Consider the following 20,509-nt stretch of genomic DNA (forward strand, 5'->3'; position numbering starts at 1 on the left):
TGTACGCTTATCAAATATCCTACTCTTGCAGTAAGGCCTGTTCCACACTTGCGAGTGCGATGCAATGAACCGGAACTGAACTGACATGCTGAAATCCGATTTCCAGTGTTCAGGGCTGCAGGGCAGATCTGGGCTGCACGCGTTGCGAGTGTGATGCAAGTTCATCGCATCACACTTGCAAGTGTGGAACGGGCCTAAGACATGCAGAAGCACAAAACCTTTAGAAGAAAGACAGATGACACTTTGTAGAGATAAAGTACATGTAATTAGGACTATGGTAGTCAAAGAATATACAGTATATGATGCATTACAGATATTAACCAGGACATCACATTCAGATCAGCGATAATCTTTTTTTTTTTCAGCATCCGTTTTCATATCCTCTTATATGATGATGTCTTCATGACGTCACAGATGACATTGCCTTCTCCCTAGTGTTTAGGCTGTTCTGGAAGGTTAGCTAAAATCCACGCTGCTGGACTCAAGAGTCCAAAGGATAAAACTGAAAAGCCAACAATTGTTTCCTGCAAAACAACAATTATCAAGTTTAACTCATTTTGCATAAAGGGTGACTCCCCCGGGCGCCGGACCCTCACTGCTAACATCCCCCTACATTGTGTGTAAACCCTCTCTCCCCCCCCCCCTTTTAATGTTTTTCTAATAAATTAAATCTTTTCACTTACAACTTAAAGTATATGTAGAAATGTTTTTTCAATAATAACCAAAAAACTGTTGGGTCTTAAACCTGGTAACAATTTGTTGGTGCTATTTTTGGGTGCAGTCTTAGGACAATAATCTTTCTGGAGTGACCCAGAGAAAATAATTATGGAAAGTATATTTTTTTGATGAAATAAATACTCTGCCAAGATTTTTAAAAAGGGGGAATGTATTTTTACTGCAATTCTAGATAATAATTTTAATACAGCAGAATTCTGCACCAACATTCTGTACACTTCATCTCTTAGACACTTTCTCACCCCATGCAAAAAAGGGCAAGGCTTTGTCAAAAGAGTTAGTATGTTGTAATGGGGTGAGAACTTAATTTTGTGTCAAATTTCTGCAGCACAGTAGTAATGCAACTCATAAATGGTAGAAAGTTTGCAGAAAATGTTTCCCAGGGACATGTATTTGTGTGGTGCAAAAATTTAGATTTGCATGTCCTGCCCTTTTCCCGTACCTAACCCTTGTGTGCCAAAAAGTATAATACCCCCAAAATTGGCGCACATTCCTTATGAAGCCTCTTTCCTGCAGTCATTTTATTTGTCATTAGGTCAAAATGTGAAATCCTGATGTCAGGTTCCCTTTAATACTACATTGTTCTATGGTACTGCTAGGATATATTCTAAATCCACAGATATGGTTGCTTCGAGAGAAAAAAAGTGTTGTGTTGCACATGTCAAGTGCATTAGGTACGTGTTGCTCCTACCTTTTATATAGCTCCATTACAAACACTGATTATATCCTCCTTTTTGATGAAAAACAACTAACCAGGCTCAAATATAGTGGCTCACAAACAGGTTAACTGACGCTAAGAAAACATAATTTCATCAATGAAACACCTTATTGTGTTGTAATTGTCGTTTAGCACTAAGGCAGCACCACTCTGAACACCCAGATCCACCATTCTTTCAACATATATTTAGACATCAAATATTAACATCACAGTAATATTAGCATATTTTACACAGGACTGCATGTTATGCTACAGAATAGTCTCATTCTAAATAAATTATTTGTGTACAACAGGTTAAGAACAGTCTTAGCTCTGCTACATCTGTATAATATGTATTGATACTCACAAATGCTCCAATCTCATTCTTGGAAGGTCTGGTGTGGTACCTGCTGAGAGATTTTGGAGAGGTGAACGCCCACCATGAACTTTTTGTAGACAGCACAATGGCCCTGTAAACCTTTCCTGACATTGTGCTTGTCAATGATGACAGGTCCCTGTATGATGTGACTTTTCAGTGCACTGAGTTGTCCCAATGTGGGAAATGGATGGAATGAGACAAAGTGACAGAGCAAGGAGGAAAAGCTCAGACCCCTCCTTGCTGGACCCCAGCGACTGAAGCTGTTTGATCATGCTGTGATTGACACTAATCATAATCTAATTCATTATGTCATTGTAGGACTGGGGAGAGGAGATAAAAGCCTTCTGTGCTTACAGGCTTGAATTTCCAGGGAAGTACATACTCCAGAATCTCCTGGAAAAGTTGACTTTATTAAATAAAAGGGTGGTCCAGTCCTATGTGAATAAAGCTGGATCACTGTGGATGAATGATGCTTTTTAATGGACTTTGTGTTTTAATTATTTACCCTTATCAAAATCTGTGTTTGAGTCAGTCTGGACATTCTTAAAAATTGAAATATAAATCAATTTGGGCAACGTGTCTGAATTCCACCAAATTGAGAACAAGAAGAACTTGTACTGTAGTTAACCCCTTAAAGGGGCTTTCCCAAGAACACAAGTTAGACCTGTGTTGATCAGTGGGGGTCTCAGTGATGAGACCCCCACAGATCATGAAAATGAGGGGTCCGATGGGGTCCCACATACCATTACTCTGACAGAGCGACAAGAGGTACATAGGAACTTATGTTCGTGGAAAGACCCTGTTAAGGAGGCAGCCAGTTTATAGCTTTTTTTGGATTCTGACATGCGTCACTTTATATGGTGATAACTTTTGAACACTGTTACTTATCAAAGCGATTCTTAGATAGTTTTTTCCTCACATGTTGTACTTCATAATAGTGAAATTTTAAGTCATCGCGTTTTCAGGCAGATAGATTTACCACCTAAATAAGTTACTGAATAACATTTCCCATAAGTCTACTTTACATGTTCAGAATTTTTAAATGTCTGGATAATTTATTTTGATGTCACGCGGCTTACAAATTGAATATTGGTTTTATATCGGATATTGGAATTGACTACTTTGGGGATAATTACTGTTTTGAACCCCCTATGTAGCAACTCATTTTCAAATCTGCACCCCTCAAACTATCAGAAACAGCTGTTAGGAAGATTGTTAACCCCTTAAGATCTTCATAGCAATTAATTCAAACTGGATGTAAAATTTAGAATGGTCAAATTTTTTCGGTTATACGTTCATTAATCCCTAAAATTTACACATTTCCAAAAGATAAAAAGAGAAAACCCATCTTAAAATGCGTTATGCAATTTCTCCCGAGTACAGAGACCCCCCACATGTGTCCTTCATTAGTTCATGGTCGTCTTCCAAGTGGCAGAACATTTTTATTTTTTTGGCTACTGGCTTTTTTTTCCGGGACATGTTGTACTTTGCAACAGCATCATTCTGGAGTACACGGTTTTTTAAATCACTTTTTATTGCATTTTTTTGTGGTATTAAATAGGTAAAAATTATAATTTTGCAATTATCTGATTCATTGTTCATGATAATACTCTGCAATACTCATGCATTGCAGGGTATTAGCTGTTTTAGCCTATGCACGTGGATGACACTGTGTCTTTAAGATGGCGTCATAGACGCCATCTTTCAGGCACTGCCTGCACACAGCCCTGGGGTTCTGATCGGACCTCAGGGCTGCCATAGGAACGATTGGCGCCCCCCGAAGACAGCGCGAGCGTGCGATCGTTGGTCAGAGACCCCCAGAAGGCAGTTTAAATACAACAATCACGCTGCCCGCGGCATTTAACTAGTTAAACACCCGCGGTCGGAGCCCACTCCAACCCCGGGTTTTACCATGGGATGTTGGCTGTTAGTTATAGCCGGCACCCTGTGTATCCGTATGTGGGCTCAGCTCAGATCTGGAGCTGAGCCAGCATCAGCTCATACCCTTAGCGTTAAAGCCCAGCGCTCTGCGTCTGATATATTGGGCGCATAGTGCTAAGGAGTTAATGGGATTTTCTTGTAAACAACAATAATCCCCCGTCCACAGGATGTCGGATCAATGACTGATCATGGGGGGGTATGGTCACATCTGACAAATGGGGCGTTAAGTAACTTAAAGAAAATCTACCATTTGATTTGATGCATTATGAAGCAAACATACCTTGAGGATGCTGTAGCTACACTGATGCAGACTATTGATGCAGACACTGAAAAAAACTATTTTAAAATACAGGAACTTGGGAAAGCTGTATCCACATTACACACAGAGCCTCCTGAACAGCCAAGAGAAGACTAATAAACTTGAGCTGGATCACTCATACACAGCAGCTGCGGGATGGTGCAGCAATTGATTATTCTGCCTGGCAGAGAGAACATTGGTTGCATCATCATGTGGGAAAAGGGAGTGACTGAGATTCATTAATTTTATGATTGTTTTTTCAGCAAAACCACTCAGCACAGGGATTAAACAAGATATGTTTCAGCATTAGTGTAGCTACAGCATTATCAAGGTATGTTTGGTTCATAATGCATCAAATCAAATGGTAGGTTTCCTTTAAAAGGGTATGCATACACATACAAAACTTAAAAGAGCATTGCAATGACACAGGTGAAGCAAAGATGTTGTTTCGAATCTTGAGTCCTTCACTTGACGCTCTGGTACTGGTTACAGTCCAGGTGTATGCTATATAGAATATGAGGGATGCCTGTGCTAAATATGAATTAATGAACATGCATGTGTTAAATCTGAATGATTTGGGGGCTGATGTGCAACATATGAATTCATGACGAACTGCTGGTGCTATAGTGTAATGAGGGGCTCCTACAAATGAATCAATGAGGGGGTACTGACTGTACATATAATTAGGGGGGTTGCTGAAACTATATATGCAGTGCAGTGGACGTGAGTCCCTGCATTATATAGAAATACTAGCTGTAGCTCCGGAGTTGTACTGGATAGTAAATAACTGATTTTAGCTATACCAAAATAGAATGGGTTAACAAAAAATATTTTATATGCATTTATAGTCTGTCTCAGACCGTCTCTGTCAGTGACCGTCTTTGTCACTAACCGTCCCTTTTTTGTATTTTTTTTGACCGCCTGTCTCTGGCTGTCTCATTCCAGTGACTGCCTGTCTCTGGCTGTCTCATTCCAGTGACTGCCTGTCTCTGGCTGTCTCATTCCAGTGACTGCCTGTCTCTGGCTGTCTCATTCCAGTGACTGCCTGTCTCTGGCTGTCTCATTCCAGTGACTGCCTGTCTCTGGCTGTCTCATTCCAGTGACTGCCTGTCTCATTCCAGTGACTGCCTGTCTCTGGCTGTCTCATTCCAGTGACTGCCTGTCACTTTGTCAATGGGAAGATTTAGCAGACGTGTCCGAGAGCAGAACTGCTCTAGTTGCGGCTGTCTGCAAAACTCACGCATGCACAAGAAGTCCTTCCTTGTGCAGCCACACTAGTAACCTGCCGGCTGCGCTGTAAAGGCTTCTTGTGCAATATTTAAAAATTATCAAACATTCCTCAGTGAATGTCCGCTGATGTTTACTGAAAACTACACCAGGTGGGACCTGGTGTAGTTTTGTCCACTAGCCAGGACGGCCGGCAAATATATCATGAGGTCAAAGCCTCTTGATGTATCCGCCATGGTGACGGGGGGCCTGGCTTATCATACCCCAGCGCACAAACACTGACGTATGATAACTCTCCCCCATTGATCTAGGAATTTACCTTTGTGCCTGGTATAGCACATTCCAGCAAACTGGTACAGCTTGAAAACAAAGATCTTGCCTAGCACCGTTAGATCCCATGGTTAGCTCTGCCACCTTGGATCTTATAGGCCGGAAACTATTTTTGTGGCCCACATGATAGGGCATTATAGAAAGGGATTGTATGCAGAATATCAACTATGTGAACAGCAGATTTGCTGGGTGTTAGCGCTCACAATGTGATTATTTACAAAAAATGAAAGCAGCTGTTTGGCAGGGATTGTTTTCCATGACCTATGATGCGTTACCAGATGAGGCCTGGGATTAAGAACATTCTGCACATTTCTTGTCTCTTAATTTAACCACAATGTGTATGGGAAGAGACGACTGCACATTGTGCTGATCCAAGTCAGTTACATGCACTCCTCAAGTAGTCCCCTAGAGCTGGCCACATACAACAGAGCTAGAATACTATAAAAGGAGCAGATGATATACAGTACTGATGATACGTGACAGGAAGGATCCACTTCTCCTGTCCTGGAAAGATTGATAATGGAGCAAGAGACTGACAAAGATTTCTACTGGCTGGTGGGATGTCCTGCAGGTCCACATTAATATTAGTTTGATTCAAGCCAATTCACATGCATGAAGGCAGATTGATGTGTATCTCAGTGTCACTGCTGTTGCTGCACTCTTCTTTTCCAGACTCTTCTGTCCCTCCAGAATCCTCGTGGGGGAAACGTATTTCCCTTGTTAAACCTCTCCGACATTTCTGATATAGATCCAGTGTATTCTCTTATAACTACCACTGGGCGGATCTTAAAATGTAGCTATGGAAATTAAAATGTGGTGTTTGCAGGCAGCCAGTTTGATCACACACAGTAAGGGTGTCAAACTCATTTTCATCGCAGGCCACATAAGGATCAGGGTTGCCCTAAAAGGTCTGAATATAATTTAGTACTGTACAAATGTAGCTATTCGAGCTGTAAAGTAGTTACATTTATACAACATTAGTATTACATTCAGTCATTTAAGAGAAACCACAGAGCTGAACATTTAGTCAGATAATCAGAAATACCGGGATGACCAGTATGTGCTCCTACAATGGTCACAGCACCACCACACAGTAACCAGTAGTTACAGTGCCCCCACTGTACTCACAACACCTCGGAAGCCTCCTTCCCCCAGACGGTAGATGCCACCATGTCTGCTGCACACAGGAGTAAAGAAGAAGACTGCTGCAGGGCAGTGGGGAGAGGTGAGTATCAGAGTTACCCTTCCCAACTAGCGCAGCAAAGGGGAAGGAACAACAGAACGGAACACAAGGTTGCAGGCACCCATGACGCACAGGGTAGCTGTATATGAATGGTGCATTATTTATAAAGAGCATGTCCCAATATTTTGGTTGGGAGCCTGCTCTGGGAGTAATTTGTATTACTGTCCACTCTGTAAGAGGGGTTTTCATTATTAGTAATTATCTGCTCTGGGGTCTCTATTATTATTATTTATTGCCTGGACTGGGGTGGTATTTTGTGCTGTAGCACAGTTGGTGCTTCTAGGGTGCTGGTTACTTGAATGGTCCCATAAAGTTGAGCAGTATGTGATTCTTTGAGATTATGCATCCCTGTGATCTATTGAATGAGTAATCATACCCTCTAGGCCAGGGTTAAAACTCCATAGAGGACCTGAAATGATTTAAAAAGTATATAAAGAAAAGTTTTAACAATATTCTGATTATAATTTTCCCCTTTGTTCCCTTGAATGTGTACATAAATTCTAAATTGTGCAATTAAAATACAACAATCATTATCCCTTACGGTAAACGCCATAAGCAAAAAAGTTGTGCAGTTCCCAAAATGGTATAATTGAAAGTGTCATCTCCCTGTTGTATGGAAAAGTCACAGGAGTCTTGAAAGCTGGACAAGGCAACTCCAGCAGTAGTATCACTTATGACAGGCTTAGATACATCAGCACCTGAGGCAGTATCCTAATTGTTAGGATTAGATACGGCAGCTCTGCAGACAGTTACACACATTAAGATTAGATACACATAGCTAAGTAAACATTATGGCATAAGACATGATTACATACAGCAGCTCTGTCCATGGTATCACACAAAAAGGGATAAGATACAGCAGCCCAAGACTGACCCTTTACCTCTGACCTGGAGGCCACAAGCAAATAAGAGACCGCTCTCTTGTCACGACTCACAAGTTTTTAGTCTATTACTATCCTATTGTGAATACCATCTCTGTGTATATATCATTCTGTTGTTTTTAAGTTTTTTTTTCTAATATCTTTTGATATCTAGTGTGTGTGTAAAAAGCTGCACATTTTCTGCTTCATGTATAACATTTAGAGACCTAGTAATCTGGAAAGGTCACCATCAAATACACTCAGCCAAAAAAGTTATTGCCTGATTTCTTCACTCTTCTTCTTCTCTCTATGGCAAACGCTGAACAAATCTACACGACTATACAGCAGCTCAACAGACTGTATCACATATGAAAGATTAGATACAGCAGCTCAACAGACTGTATCACAGATGAAAGATTAGATACAGCAGCGCAACAGACTGTATCACATATGAAAGATTAGATACAGCAGCTCAACAGACTGTATCACATATGAAAGGTTAGATACAGCAGCTCAACAGACTGTATCACATATGAAAGGTTAGATACAGCAGCTCAACAGACTGTATCACATATGAAAGGTTAGATACAGCAGCTCAACAGACTGTATCACATATGAAAGGTTAGATACAGCAGCTCAACAGACTGTATCACATATGAAAGATTAGATACAGCAGCTCAACAGACTGTATCACATATGAAAGGTTACATACAGCAGCTCAACAGACTGTATCACATATGAAAGGTTAGATACAGCAGCTCAACAGACTGTATCACATATGAAAGATTAGATACAGCAGCGCAACAGACTGTATCACATATGAAAGATTAGATACAGCAGCTCAACAGACTGTATCACATATGAAAGGTTAGATACAGCAGCTCAACAGACTGTATCACATATGAAAGATTAGATACAGCAGCTCAACAGACTGTATCACATATGAAAGATTAGATACAGCAGCTCAACAGACTGTATCACATATGAAAGGTTAGATACAGCAGCTCAACAGACTGCATCACATATGAAAGGTTAGATACAGCAGCTCAACAGACTGCATCACATATGAAAGATTAGATACAGCAGCTCAACAGACTGTATCACATATGAATGGTTACATACAGCAGCTCAACAGACTGTATCACATATGAAAGGTTAGATACAGCAGCTCAACCGACTGCATCACATATGAAAGATTAGATACAGCAGCTCAACCGACTGCATCACATATGAAAGATTAGATACAGCAGCTCAACCGACTGTATCACATATGAAAGGTTAGATACAGCAGCTCAACCGACTGCATCACATATGAAAGATTAGATACAGCAGCTCAACCGACTGTATCACATATGAAAGGTTAGATACAGCAGCTCAACCGACTGCATCACATATGAAAGATTAGATACAGCAGCTCAACCGACTGTATCACATATGAAAGGTTAGATACAGCAGCTCAACAGACTGTATCACATATGAAAGGTTACATACAGCAGCTCAACAGACTGTATCACATATGAAAGATTAGATACAGCATCACAACATACTGTATCACATATGAAAGATTAGATACAGCATCACAACATACTGTATCACATATGAAAGGTTAGATACAGCAGCTCTCACACATGAAAGATTAGATACAGCATCTCAACAGACTGTATCGCATATGAAAGATTAGATACAGCATCACAACATACTGTATCACATATGAAAGATTAGATACAGCATCACAACATACTGTATCACATATGAAAGGTTAGATACAGCAGCTCTCACACATGAAAGATTAGATACAGCATCTCAACAGACTGTATCACATATGAAAGGTTAGCTACAGCAGCTCAACAGACTATCACATATGAAAGGCTAGCTACAGCAGCTCAACAGACTGTATCACATAAGAAAGATTAGATACAGCTGCTCAACAGACTGTATCACATACGAAAGATTAGATACAGCAGCTCAACAGACTGTAAAACACGTACAACACAGATGTTAGATACAGCAGCTCAGCTGACAGTATCACATATGACAGGATTAGATACACCAGCTCAGCGGTGCTGTGTGTGCGGTACATCCTTCCTCAGCGCTCCAGTGACGTCACTGCGAATCACGTGATTCATTGGCTAGTGACGTAGGCGAGGGAGGGGGAAGAGACAAGATGGCGGCGGCGGGGTTCTGAGGCGGAGGGGGGAGTTCGGGGCCACCAATTACCGGGAAAATGGCCGTGGCGGAGCCCACCAGTGTAACGGGAGGAGTCCGGAACTGCTGAGCCGCCAGGAAGTGAGTGTGAGCTGTGGTAATGGTGTCCGGGCCTGCGACCAGCAGTGCTCTGGTGTCAGGCCCTCTGTTTATGGGGGAATCCTGTCAGTGACTGGAGCAGAGCAGCCACAGGCCCTTGTGGTCACCCAGAATTCTGTTATTATTGGGCCCTTCACCCTCTACTGCTCCTTCCCACAACTGCCTTACAGCCCACTATACAGCGGCAGCTGCTCTCCTGCCTGTGTCTGTGCTGTACTGCTGCCTCCTGTGTCCCTCCGCCTCTTCCATGTCATATGATAGTGCCCTTACCTGATACGTTACACCCCTACCGTGTATCCCTGCGTGTTACCATCCCGCCCTGTCCCCCTCCTCAGCTACACTGACCACCTCCTGCCATATACTCAGTTATACTGAGCCCCCCATGTCACCCTGCAGCCCCCTTACCTTCCTGTGCCCCTTTCTTGTATAGTGAAGACTGTGCAATTCCTTTTAATCATGTGCCCCTCCAATTCCCCTTGTGCCCCAGTTTTATTATAAAGTGCACCTCCTGTTTCCCTGTCTCCCCAGTTTTATTATAGTGTGCACCAACTCTCCCCCCCCCCCCCGTGCCCCCGGTTGTACTGCGCACCTCCTGTCCCTGGCAGTGCCCCCGGTTGTACTGCGCACCTCCTGTCCCTGGCAGTGCCCCCGGTTGTACTGCGCACCTCCTGTCCCTGGCAGTGCCCCCGGTTGTACTGCGCACCTCCTTTAAACTGCACCCCACTGTATATTGTCCTGTCCCTTTCCCCTAAACCTGTAGCAACGTACTGCATACCTTCTCTTCCCGTGTCCGGTTATACTGTACTATTCAATTCATTTTCAACATAACATATATTTTAAGGACTTAAAATATACTAACCCTAAAAATGTTTCAAATGTATTTATTTTTTTGCCATCAAATACAGGTCTATGGCTTGTGCCTGGCACTTTCCTACAATTGACTGTAACACCAGCTATCACTACTAAAGAGAGCCTGACATTCACCCCATACCCCCAGTTATACTGTGCACCTCCTGTTCCCCCCATTGCTTCCAGTTGTACTGTGCACCTCCTGTCCCCCCCCTTGCCCCCAGTTATACTGTGCACCTCCTGTTCCCCCCATTGCTTCCAGTTGTACTGTGCACCTCCTGTCCCCCCCCCCTTGCCCCCAGTTGTACTGTGCACCTGCTGTTCGCCCCCTTGCCCCCAGTTGTACTGTGCACCTCCTGTTCCCCCCCCCTTGCCCCCAGTTGTACTGTGCACCTCCTGTTCCCCCCCCCTTGCCCCCAGTTGTACTGTGCACCTCCTGTTCCCCCCCCCTTGCCCCCAGTTGTACTGTGCACCTCCTGTCCCCCCCCCCCTTGCCCCCAGTTGTACTGTGCACCTCCTGTCCCCCCCCCTTGCCCCCAGTTGTACTGTGCACCTCCTGTTCCCCCCCCCTTGCCCCCAGTTGTACTGTGCACCTCCTGTTCCCCCCCCCTTGCCCCCAGTTGTACTGTGCACCTCCTGTTCCCCCCCCTTGCCCCCAGTTGTACTGTGCACCTCTTGTTCCACCCCATGCCCCCAGTTGTACTGTGCACCTCTTGTTCCACCCCTTGCCCCCAGTTGTACTGTGCACCTCTTGTTCCACCCCTTGCCCCCAGTTGTACTGTGCACCTCTTGTTCCACCCCTTGCCCCCAGTTGTACTGTGCACCTCTTGTTCCACCCCTTGCCCCCAGTTGTACTGTGCACCTCTTGTTCCACCCCTTGCCCCCAGTTGTACTGCGCACCTCTTGTTCCACCTCTTGCCCCCAGTTGTACTGCGCACCTCTTGTTCCACCCCTTGCCCCCAGTTGTACTGTGCACCTCTTGTTCCACCCCTTGCCCCCAGTTGTACTGTGCACCTCTTGTTCCACCCCTTGCCCCCAGTTGTACTGTGCACCTCTTGTTCCACCCCTTGCCCCCAGTTGTACTGTGCAATGGTATGCCCTTATCTCTAAATGGTACCTTTCCATGGATACAATGTTGAAAAACAAAAAGCATTTTGTAATCTTATAGATAAATCACCCGATATGAGTCCAATGATAATGGAGTACTCTGTGTTCACTGCCCTGCCTCCCAAGTCCTCATTGACAGGTCTCGCTGCCAGAACAAGCTACTGTGTGAAACATAAAGAGAGCCCTATATCTTCATTGGGCATTTCATGTCATGTGACCAGGGTGATGTCATCTATGGTCCTGTTGCATTTGTTACATCTACCCCATGAATTTATATGATCACATGAAATCACAGCAGCCTCCATGGAGGGTGGGAAGAAGTAATGTCCATGGAGGCATGCTGTGATTTCATGTCATCAGATACATACATGGGTGGGAAGACTTATCACTGGGTGGGTTGCTCGTCGGCCTCTCCATCAAGAGTCTTAAGCCTCATATGCCGGCGCTTCGGATAAATCTTGCAACATCTACCCCATGAGGAAATGTTGCTTGGGACCTAAGATGACGGCACCTTGGTCACATGACATGACACTGAGATAAGGCAGGACATGCCCCCCTCTGATGCCAGCTAATATAAGATAAAGTTGATTTATGGGGATGTGAGGGAAACAATTGTTAGCTTAAAGGGGTATTCCAACGAAGACAAATTTCTTAAATAAACTCAGGATAACAAAATAACACATTCTCTAATTCACTTTTATATCGGTGAAATACTGTATTTAGAGTCCAACCTGACTCTTTCAGTCCTAGTGTACGCAATTTTTTGCCCCTAGACACGATTCTGTAACTTCTGACTTGGGGTTGGGGAAGCCATCTTGGAGTTCTGTGTGAGGAGCTGAGTTTTTTTCTCTCTCTGCTCCCTTCACTTTAGCCCCGCCCACTGCAATCCAGCACAGAGCTCACTCACTGATACACACACTGAGTTCCTGCCGGCAGCAGCGAGTGTGAGGAGTGTAAAGCTACAGGCAGAGAAGTTCTTTATCTGGGGAGGCACAGCAGATGTAGTATGTTGTTGAATAGCTAAGATGTAGGAATGCTGACGGTGTCATTGTGTGTAATACGCATCTTGTGGATCTCATCATCAGATACCCAAATGCTAGTACAATATTCAGAAGCCAGATGAAAGTGTAGATGAACCCGGAGTAAAAGTGCGAAGCAAAGGGTTAAAAATTATCTTTATTGTATGAACAGCAAGTGGGGGTTGAGATTTGAGAATTGTCTTTCATGGGAAAACCCCTTTTTTAAAAAAATGGTGTCAGTAAGTTAATAGGGCTCTACGGGAACTTGTCACTAGCTGTATTTGTAAGGTTCCCTTTAATCAGTTTGGACGTGACTGATGAGTAATTGCTGCTGTTCATTCACCCAGACACCAGTCAGTGGTTTATTGTTTATGGTTAAAGGGGTTGTCCGAGTTTAAAAAAAAAAAAATATGTGGCCGGGAGCGGGGTTACTAAAACAATAAAGCTGTATTTACCTCCCGGTGCCCTCCCGTATCCAGCGCTGCTGTCGCTCCGGTCCGGGCACGCCTATCCGTCCCTATACACAGCATTGTGTATGGGGACCGGAAGGTTGTCGCATCCGTCCGGAAGCTGAATGCAGCGCTGCTCCGGCGGCCATGTTTGTTTACATGGCCCCCAGACCGGAGCGACAGCAGCGCTGGATTCGGGAGGGCACCGGGAGGTAAGTACAGCTTTATTGTTTTAGTAACCCCGCTCCCGGCCACATATATATTTTTTTTTTTAAACTCGGACAACCCCTTTAATGGTTTTCCTATTGATTTGCATTTGTTTTCGGGTTTGTACATCATCAGTGCCAGGAGCAAGAAAGGCAGAAAGATTCAGTACCTTTTTTTTACGTTTTGTGTATTATGATCTAATGATTAGGTACATCTGTAAATAAGAGAGCAGATGCCATCTAACCATTTCTCTGTATAAACTCAGCCATCTTTGTAGATGTATTACTTATCTTGTACTTATCCTGTGTTTTATGTATTTTGCTGCAGAGCTTGACTCACTATTCTGCTCGTGAAGTCAATGGTGGGCATTTATGAAGCCCAGAGTTTTGTACACCCTCTCGATGCCCTCTTAGCACGTGCAGTGTGCACCTAATAAATTACAAGGCACAGGACTGGAGCCAATTGTAGCAAGCTTTCAAGCCAGAAAGATGGTAAAACCCTTTTTTTGGGAAATGGCAAGGACGGGTGCAATGCTTTTTGCACAAAAGGAAAAATAGGAACGATAAATTCCTTATTCTGTGTACACAGATTACATTACTTATTCTGCACTGATCCTAAGTTAAATCCTGTATTATTCACCCTAGCTTCACTCACTATTCTGCTAATGAGGTCACTGGGGAAGGGGAGGGGACTTATGAAGGCTGGGCACAACATGCTGAATATACTATGAGGCTTTGACTCCTGTTATAGAGTTCAGCAAAAATCTGCACCCGCCTCTCATATATTATATTCCATAACCGCACTCGCTATTCTGCTGGTGTAATTACTGGGGGTTATTATGTGTTGGCATGATAAACAGCCTGCAAACTTGCACCTCTCAAAGCTTGCTTGCTGCAGTCTGTGCACTGGGCACTCCACATTGTCCTCTCTGCCGCCAGCCTCACCCACCTCCATGCACCCTTTGGTGTGTAGCTGGCATAAAGAGGGAAGTAATTGCATGTGCTGACGCATTATGAGCATTTGCGATTATTCCAGGGCTTCAGTTTTCTGGCATAGAAGCTCTGATAAATAACATCCACTGTGAACATACAATACATTATTTATAGTGTACTGATCCGAAGTTGCATCCTGTATTATGCTCCAGAGCTGCACTCACTATTCTGCTTGTGAAAATGTACAAACATCACATCACTGTACTCTTTCTGCTTTACATCCTGTATTATTCTACAAAATGCCATTGTAGGCCATACTGGGTTTAGAAATTAGTGTGTAGACAAATATCTTGGCTACTTTCTTCTTCATCCATTTCTGGTTTGTGTGGGATACCAGAAGATGATGAGCTAAAAACATAAACAAATATCTTGTGAACTCACTAGTGGAACTCTGCAGTATATTTAAAATTATGAGAGCTATCTAGAGAATATCTTAATCACATGACATGATAAACCACCATCTATATAGACAGGAGTGTTTTCTTTTATTTACCCCAAATGCAATGAATCTACTGGAGGTCCAGTTATGCCACATGCTGATTGTATTCTGTAGTAATGTCTGCACAGCATCTTCCATCTGCTGTAATCCAGCATGACATCACAGGAAGTGATAATTACTCCAATATCAGCGGTTGTAGGAATGTGCACAAGTCCTGAATCCTGCTTGGTCACATGACCTATTGGTTCCAATGTATACACAGAAACTTTACCAGGGTGACACCTATTTCACACGGATGCATACAGCCATGCACTGGAGAGGTGGAGGGATCAGTGCTGCTCACCCCTCCGCTCTCCATTGCGAGGCTTAGTACCCGGCTGTACATATAGGGAAAGATAGAGCATGCTCTTTTTCCTTTGCACGGTACAGTATGGTGACAAGTGTTTGCTCACAGTACCACGACCAGGTGCCATATGGATAGATATCCCCAAAACTGCAGTGTGAAAGGGGCCGAAGTATGATATGAGTGACTCTGATATGAGAGTCCTATACTTACCCTGGTAAAGTATACAAAAGAGATGATGGCACCACTATTAATCACAAGGAAAAAGGGTACAGTCCACGGGCTTAGGAGTATATGGGTTCCATACGTACGGAGGTAAAAATCTTCAGTGGTGCTCTAATCCTCTGGTTGAGAACAAAAAGTCCAATATACGGAAGGTGCAGAAATAGAAAATAAGGATGGCACTCACCAGGTTGTAGATGTGGCTGAAATTCTTCTTTTATTGCATCAAGTATTAATACTCACAGACATAAGTGCAAGGGAGGGAGTGGGGGCCGAGTACCCAAAAGAGGGCGACGGCCGTTTCGCGCTGGACTGCGCTTCTTCCGGCCCCAATTGTGAAGTAACTAAAAGCCGTAGGGTTTTTAAATGCTAACACACGCAGTAACTCCGCCCCTATAAGGCGTGTCTTACTGCTCAGTAATCCAATAACCGGCTAATGGCACCCTAAACTCTAGGAGGCGTTTCGCCTACATAGTTACAAACAGCTGGGCTTACCTCCATGTGTTAGATCGCTACACCTGTCATGTAGTGACGCGTCCTCCACGTTTCTGTGGGTCCCGGCGGGCGCTCAGCCTATTCGTCCAAAGAACGGACTGAGGCCCCGCCCCTTCCGGGATTCCCCACGTGGGGTATGTCACGTGACCGGACTATTCGTCTCACTCCCCCTTTCTCTCTACCCCGATCATGTGACTCGTTACCTTGGAAACAAGGCACGGCGTCACTACATCGCGGGAGTCAAGGGGTTGTATTGACGCTGTCTGGAGCCAGGGAGCAGACCACACGGCACATTGAAACGAGGTATATAGCCCGCACGCTTAAACGAGTTAGGGTGTGCCATACGCATAGCCTAAAATTCACACCGATACAAACAGTTGCATTACAAAACCCTGAAATAACGGCATCTATTAAAAACAAACAGGTGAAAGACACCTACTATAATCACATTTCACATAAAAAACAGTGTAAATCATCGAATATCTTAATGTTACACATAGACTTTATTCTTCTGACTCTTATCTTACTATGTGAAACCCTATATCATCTGAGAGCAGCACTATCTCTTAGGGGTTATAGGAATACCCCCATGTCTATTTTATCATTCAGTCCAATAGGACCCATGGCATTTGATCGAAGGATCCATCTGCTCTCGACCTGTAATAACAATCGTTGTCTGTCCCCTCCTTTTTTCGGAGGTGGGACCACTTCTAGCCCTGCGAACCTAATGGAGTTCACGTCACCCCCATGTTCTTCCCTAATGTGTTGGATCAACCGTGGTCCTTCCCCTGCAGCCTCTTCAATAGACATGTGAGTTCTCTTGTCAAGGCCTTCATTAGATCTTCACTTGTCACTCCCCGAAGTTCTGCTTTGTGCTTTCTCCTATGCAGATGAGTGCTGGGGCTCCCGACACTGCCCAGACTTTTCACTTGACTAATTGATTTGGTAAATAAAAGCGCTAATGACTGAAGAAGCCTCTGTCTGCCTATTCTCTTCTTTTCAACTTCAGCATAATGGAGTTTGCAGCGCCTTGCCCTGTGGTCGTGTGGTAATGTTGACAGAATCCAGGCTCCCCTTTTGAATCAATGAGCTTGAACCAGTTCCTATTAAAATAAGACAAAAAAAACTCTAGCAACTTGTATTATTTTCTTTCAGATTGTTAAAAACTTGTACAACAATTTGCGGGAACCCTTGGAAACAACCAATATGGCCAAAAGTCAGCACCGTGGTCATCAAAATGACTGATGTGTCTAGTAGAGACAAAATATATCATGAATATGAACACTACCTAGCAGGTTTAGTGGAGCATATTTTGGAAAAAATACACAACACTCAATGTTTCGGAGTATACAGGTGCACAAGTAGGTTACTACACCATATATATAGAGAAAAGATAACTTGGCACTCCATAGTGGTCAAAAATTGAGAATTTATTTGGTCCAGAATAAACAGTATAGCAATCCAACAAAAATATTATTTTGCAACGTTTCGGTCTTGTAAAATCAGACCTTCGTTAGGCACGGATTGAAAGGTATAAGTAGAAATGGAGATGAGATGCAGTGCTATGAGCGCAGGTGGAAAGGAGGAAAAGCGGGTGATCCCGCTGAAGAAATGAGCGCTCATTTCTTCAGCGGGAGAACCCGCTTTTCCTCCTTTCCACCTGCGCTCCAGCAGTCATTTTGTTGGATTGCTATACTGTTTATTCTGGACCAAATAAATTCTCAATTTTTGACCAATAAGGAGTGCCAAGTTATCTTTTCTCTAGTGTAGAATATTGCCCTATGTCACTTTGGTCCATTGCCACTATAAATTAAAAAATGCTAACATCTGCAAGGAATATTAAATCCCAACACTGGAAAGCACCATTTGTCCCTCAGATAATAAGCCCTCATCAAGGTCTGTCAATAGAAAATTGATTTTTGGAGGTGAAAAATGGAAATGCAAAAAGGCCAGATTAAGGCGTTATCTATTAACTATCTATTGGGCAAATGAAGAGAAATATCTTGGTATTTTTTTCCTAGTTTCTTGTACTGGAGGATGTCCACTGTACTGGAGGATAAATGTTGGATGATGTGGAAAGTCTCTAGGATACTTAATGCTGTCTGGTTAGGAGTGGAGCTGCTTATTATGGAGTTAGGAGCTCAGGCCCTTTATTACAGGATCCACATCCGTGTCTTTTATGTATTTTTGTAGCTTCATTACAATAACCCACATTGTCACGTTAAGTACATTACTGTTGCTACCTGTCCCCCACGCTTTAATGAGAACCTGTCAGCATCATCTCACATATCAGGGTATTGGCATGCTAGTTCAACATAAACATGTATAAATCACAATAAAAGAAATAGTAACTTGTCTTTATTCAATTTCTGGGACCTAGTCATGTGAGCGTCAAGCAGCAGCCTGAGTTAAGAAGTTGCCATTGAAAGCACGCCCACATGACTCGGGTTGCATTACCCTGCAGTAAGTAAGCCAGGTTTTCAGCATAATGGAGACCCTGGCACTGCTGCTGATCTCGTGGTTGGGTGTTTGAGACCATATCATTTTTTTTATTTGAAACAATTGAGCATGTCTTCCTGGATTTGGAGGGATTTGCTGTCCAAATGGAAAATTTAAAGCCAGAAATCTCCAATTTAAGGTTCTTATGATTAGTTCCAGTAATTGCGCTGTCCCTCTTTGCCTGCTCACTTCTACAGTATATAACGGTGATGGGAAGAATTCTCATAGATTAGAATAAGGAAGCCCAGATATTATTGAAGAATTACTGTATTTCATTATTGAAATAAGGGACATGTAAAAAAGGCTTTGTTCACACCCGTATAGCTGATTCTAGCTTTTATAAAGGAAATATTAGAGCAACAAACATCCTTTGTAACCAAATCACTAGTTCAAGATTTTTGTCTGGGCTCAGTGAATAGAGACACTTTTTTCTGTCTGTCATAATACCTCTCAGCTTAGGGTTTGATGCAACTGTATTCAATGTAGACAGGTATGTCAGCCATTCAGCCTAGACCCGACTGCTGCCTTTTACCTGCACTGCTTCACTATCTGAACACAAGACAGATTGATGCAATATCATCTTGGTTGTACAGGTTTTCAGCCTCTCCACGTAAAAACAGGATTGTATTCATTCACGAACGGCACGCAGGGCTCCTGAATGGAGAGATTATATAGCCCAATACCCTAATAAAACTGATAGATTCTGTAATAATGTGAAACGTACACATTGGGGTTTTTTTTTTTTTTCCATATGTTCTCCAGATGTCATGGAACAAGTACACTATCCACTTTGTGTTCTGGGATGAAGGTTTAGAAGAAAAGGTCTGGATGGAATTGTATGCACTTGTCTTTCTGGGGATGTCAAGTTGATTATAGCTACCTGCATAGGAATATGAATATGCTGTAAATGTGCTTTTACATATCTTCCCTGCTCAGGGAAGATTTTGGGTACACAAGACTTTGTTAGGAATAATGTTCTCTTTTAACCCATTGCGACCAGTAGTGTTGTAAACATCTTTAGGCTGTTAAGGCTGTTGTCCTTCAAGTGATTTTTGAAACGTATGCATAGTTTATACAGGAGCCAACAATAACGACTAGTATGTGAATGGAAATCAGACTTTGATCAGCTTGGAACATCCTGTACCCATCATGACCCTACTCATTGAACTTTATAAAAGGCCTCCTTTACTTTTCCTCTGTCAACTTCTTTTAAAGTGTGGTTGCTCATGGGTTGCAGAAGTATACAGCTGCTTCTTGGGCTACAGAATGGTTTTCAGAGGCTGGGTAATACCTGTTAATCCTTGCCTTAATAGTATGGTTCCTCAGCTTTCCACAGATCTTGTATAGTATTTTCGTTTAGGCTAATGGGGGTCATGAAAAGTTAGTCAGAAAGGCTTGGTACGTATACCAGCATGTGTGAAATTATAGTTTAGCGCCCTGTAGTTTTATATCCTCTTTATTTCTTGCCCTATAATGTAATTTTTAATGTTTTCTGTTTCTTTCTAGACATGGATGCGCATCTTATGGGAGACCCTGGAATTCGGAATTACACTGAGATGTGGGATGATACTTCTGACAGCGGTCAGACAGAATGTCTGAGTGACTGACGACATGGGTGTTAATGCATCGAGCTACCCCCACTCGTGTTCCCCAAGGGTAGGGGGAAACTCGCAAACACAGCAAACATTTATAGGTAAACTATCTTCCTTAAACGATGGCCATTTTGTCTTCCATGTCCTAAGAACCATAGAATATAAAATCATATTATTTTCTTAGAGACTTCACTGGAATTTAGCATCCATTTTTCAGAAGTTAATGCTTGCTAGCTAATTCACTTATTATCAGGTACTTGGGGGACAGTAATGTCAATTGGA

At 43.0% G+C, this 20,509-nt stretch overlaps 1 protein-coding gene and 1 long non-coding RNA gene across 2 annotated transcripts in view; one reads left to right on the forward strand and one right to left on the reverse strand.

The window, feature by feature from the left end:
• Positions 1-246: 246 nt before the first annotated feature.
• On the reverse strand, positions 247-8,503 carry LOC140069995 (uncharacterized). Its single transcript, XR_011848881.1, has 2 exons — positions 1,800-8,503; positions 247-524 (listed from the first exon to the last, which is right to left on the reverse strand). It is a non-coding gene; the product is annotated as an uncharacterized lncRNA (long non-coding RNA).
• A 1,338-nt stretch (positions 8,504-9,841) lies between these two features.
• The window catches only part of BTBD7 (BTB domain containing 7), a 37,866-nt gene continuing 27,198 nt past the window's right edge, over positions 9,842-20,509 (forward strand). The window contains exons 1-2 of the mRNA XM_072116328.1: positions 9,842-9,996; positions 20,142-20,328. Of these exons, the coding sequence (XP_071972429.1) occupies positions 20,247-20,328 (82 nt within the window). The 5' untranslated portion in view covers positions 9,842-9,996; positions 20,142-20,246. The remainder of the gene's footprint in view (positions 9,997-20,141; positions 20,329-20,509) is intronic.

This window comes from Engystomops pustulosus, chromosome 7, assembly GCF_040894005.1.
Source record: "Engystomops pustulosus chromosome 7, aEngPut4.maternal, whole genome shotgun sequence".
NCBI classification, from domain to species: Eukaryota; Metazoa; Chordata; class Amphibia; order Anura; family Leptodactylidae; genus Engystomops; species Engystomops pustulosus.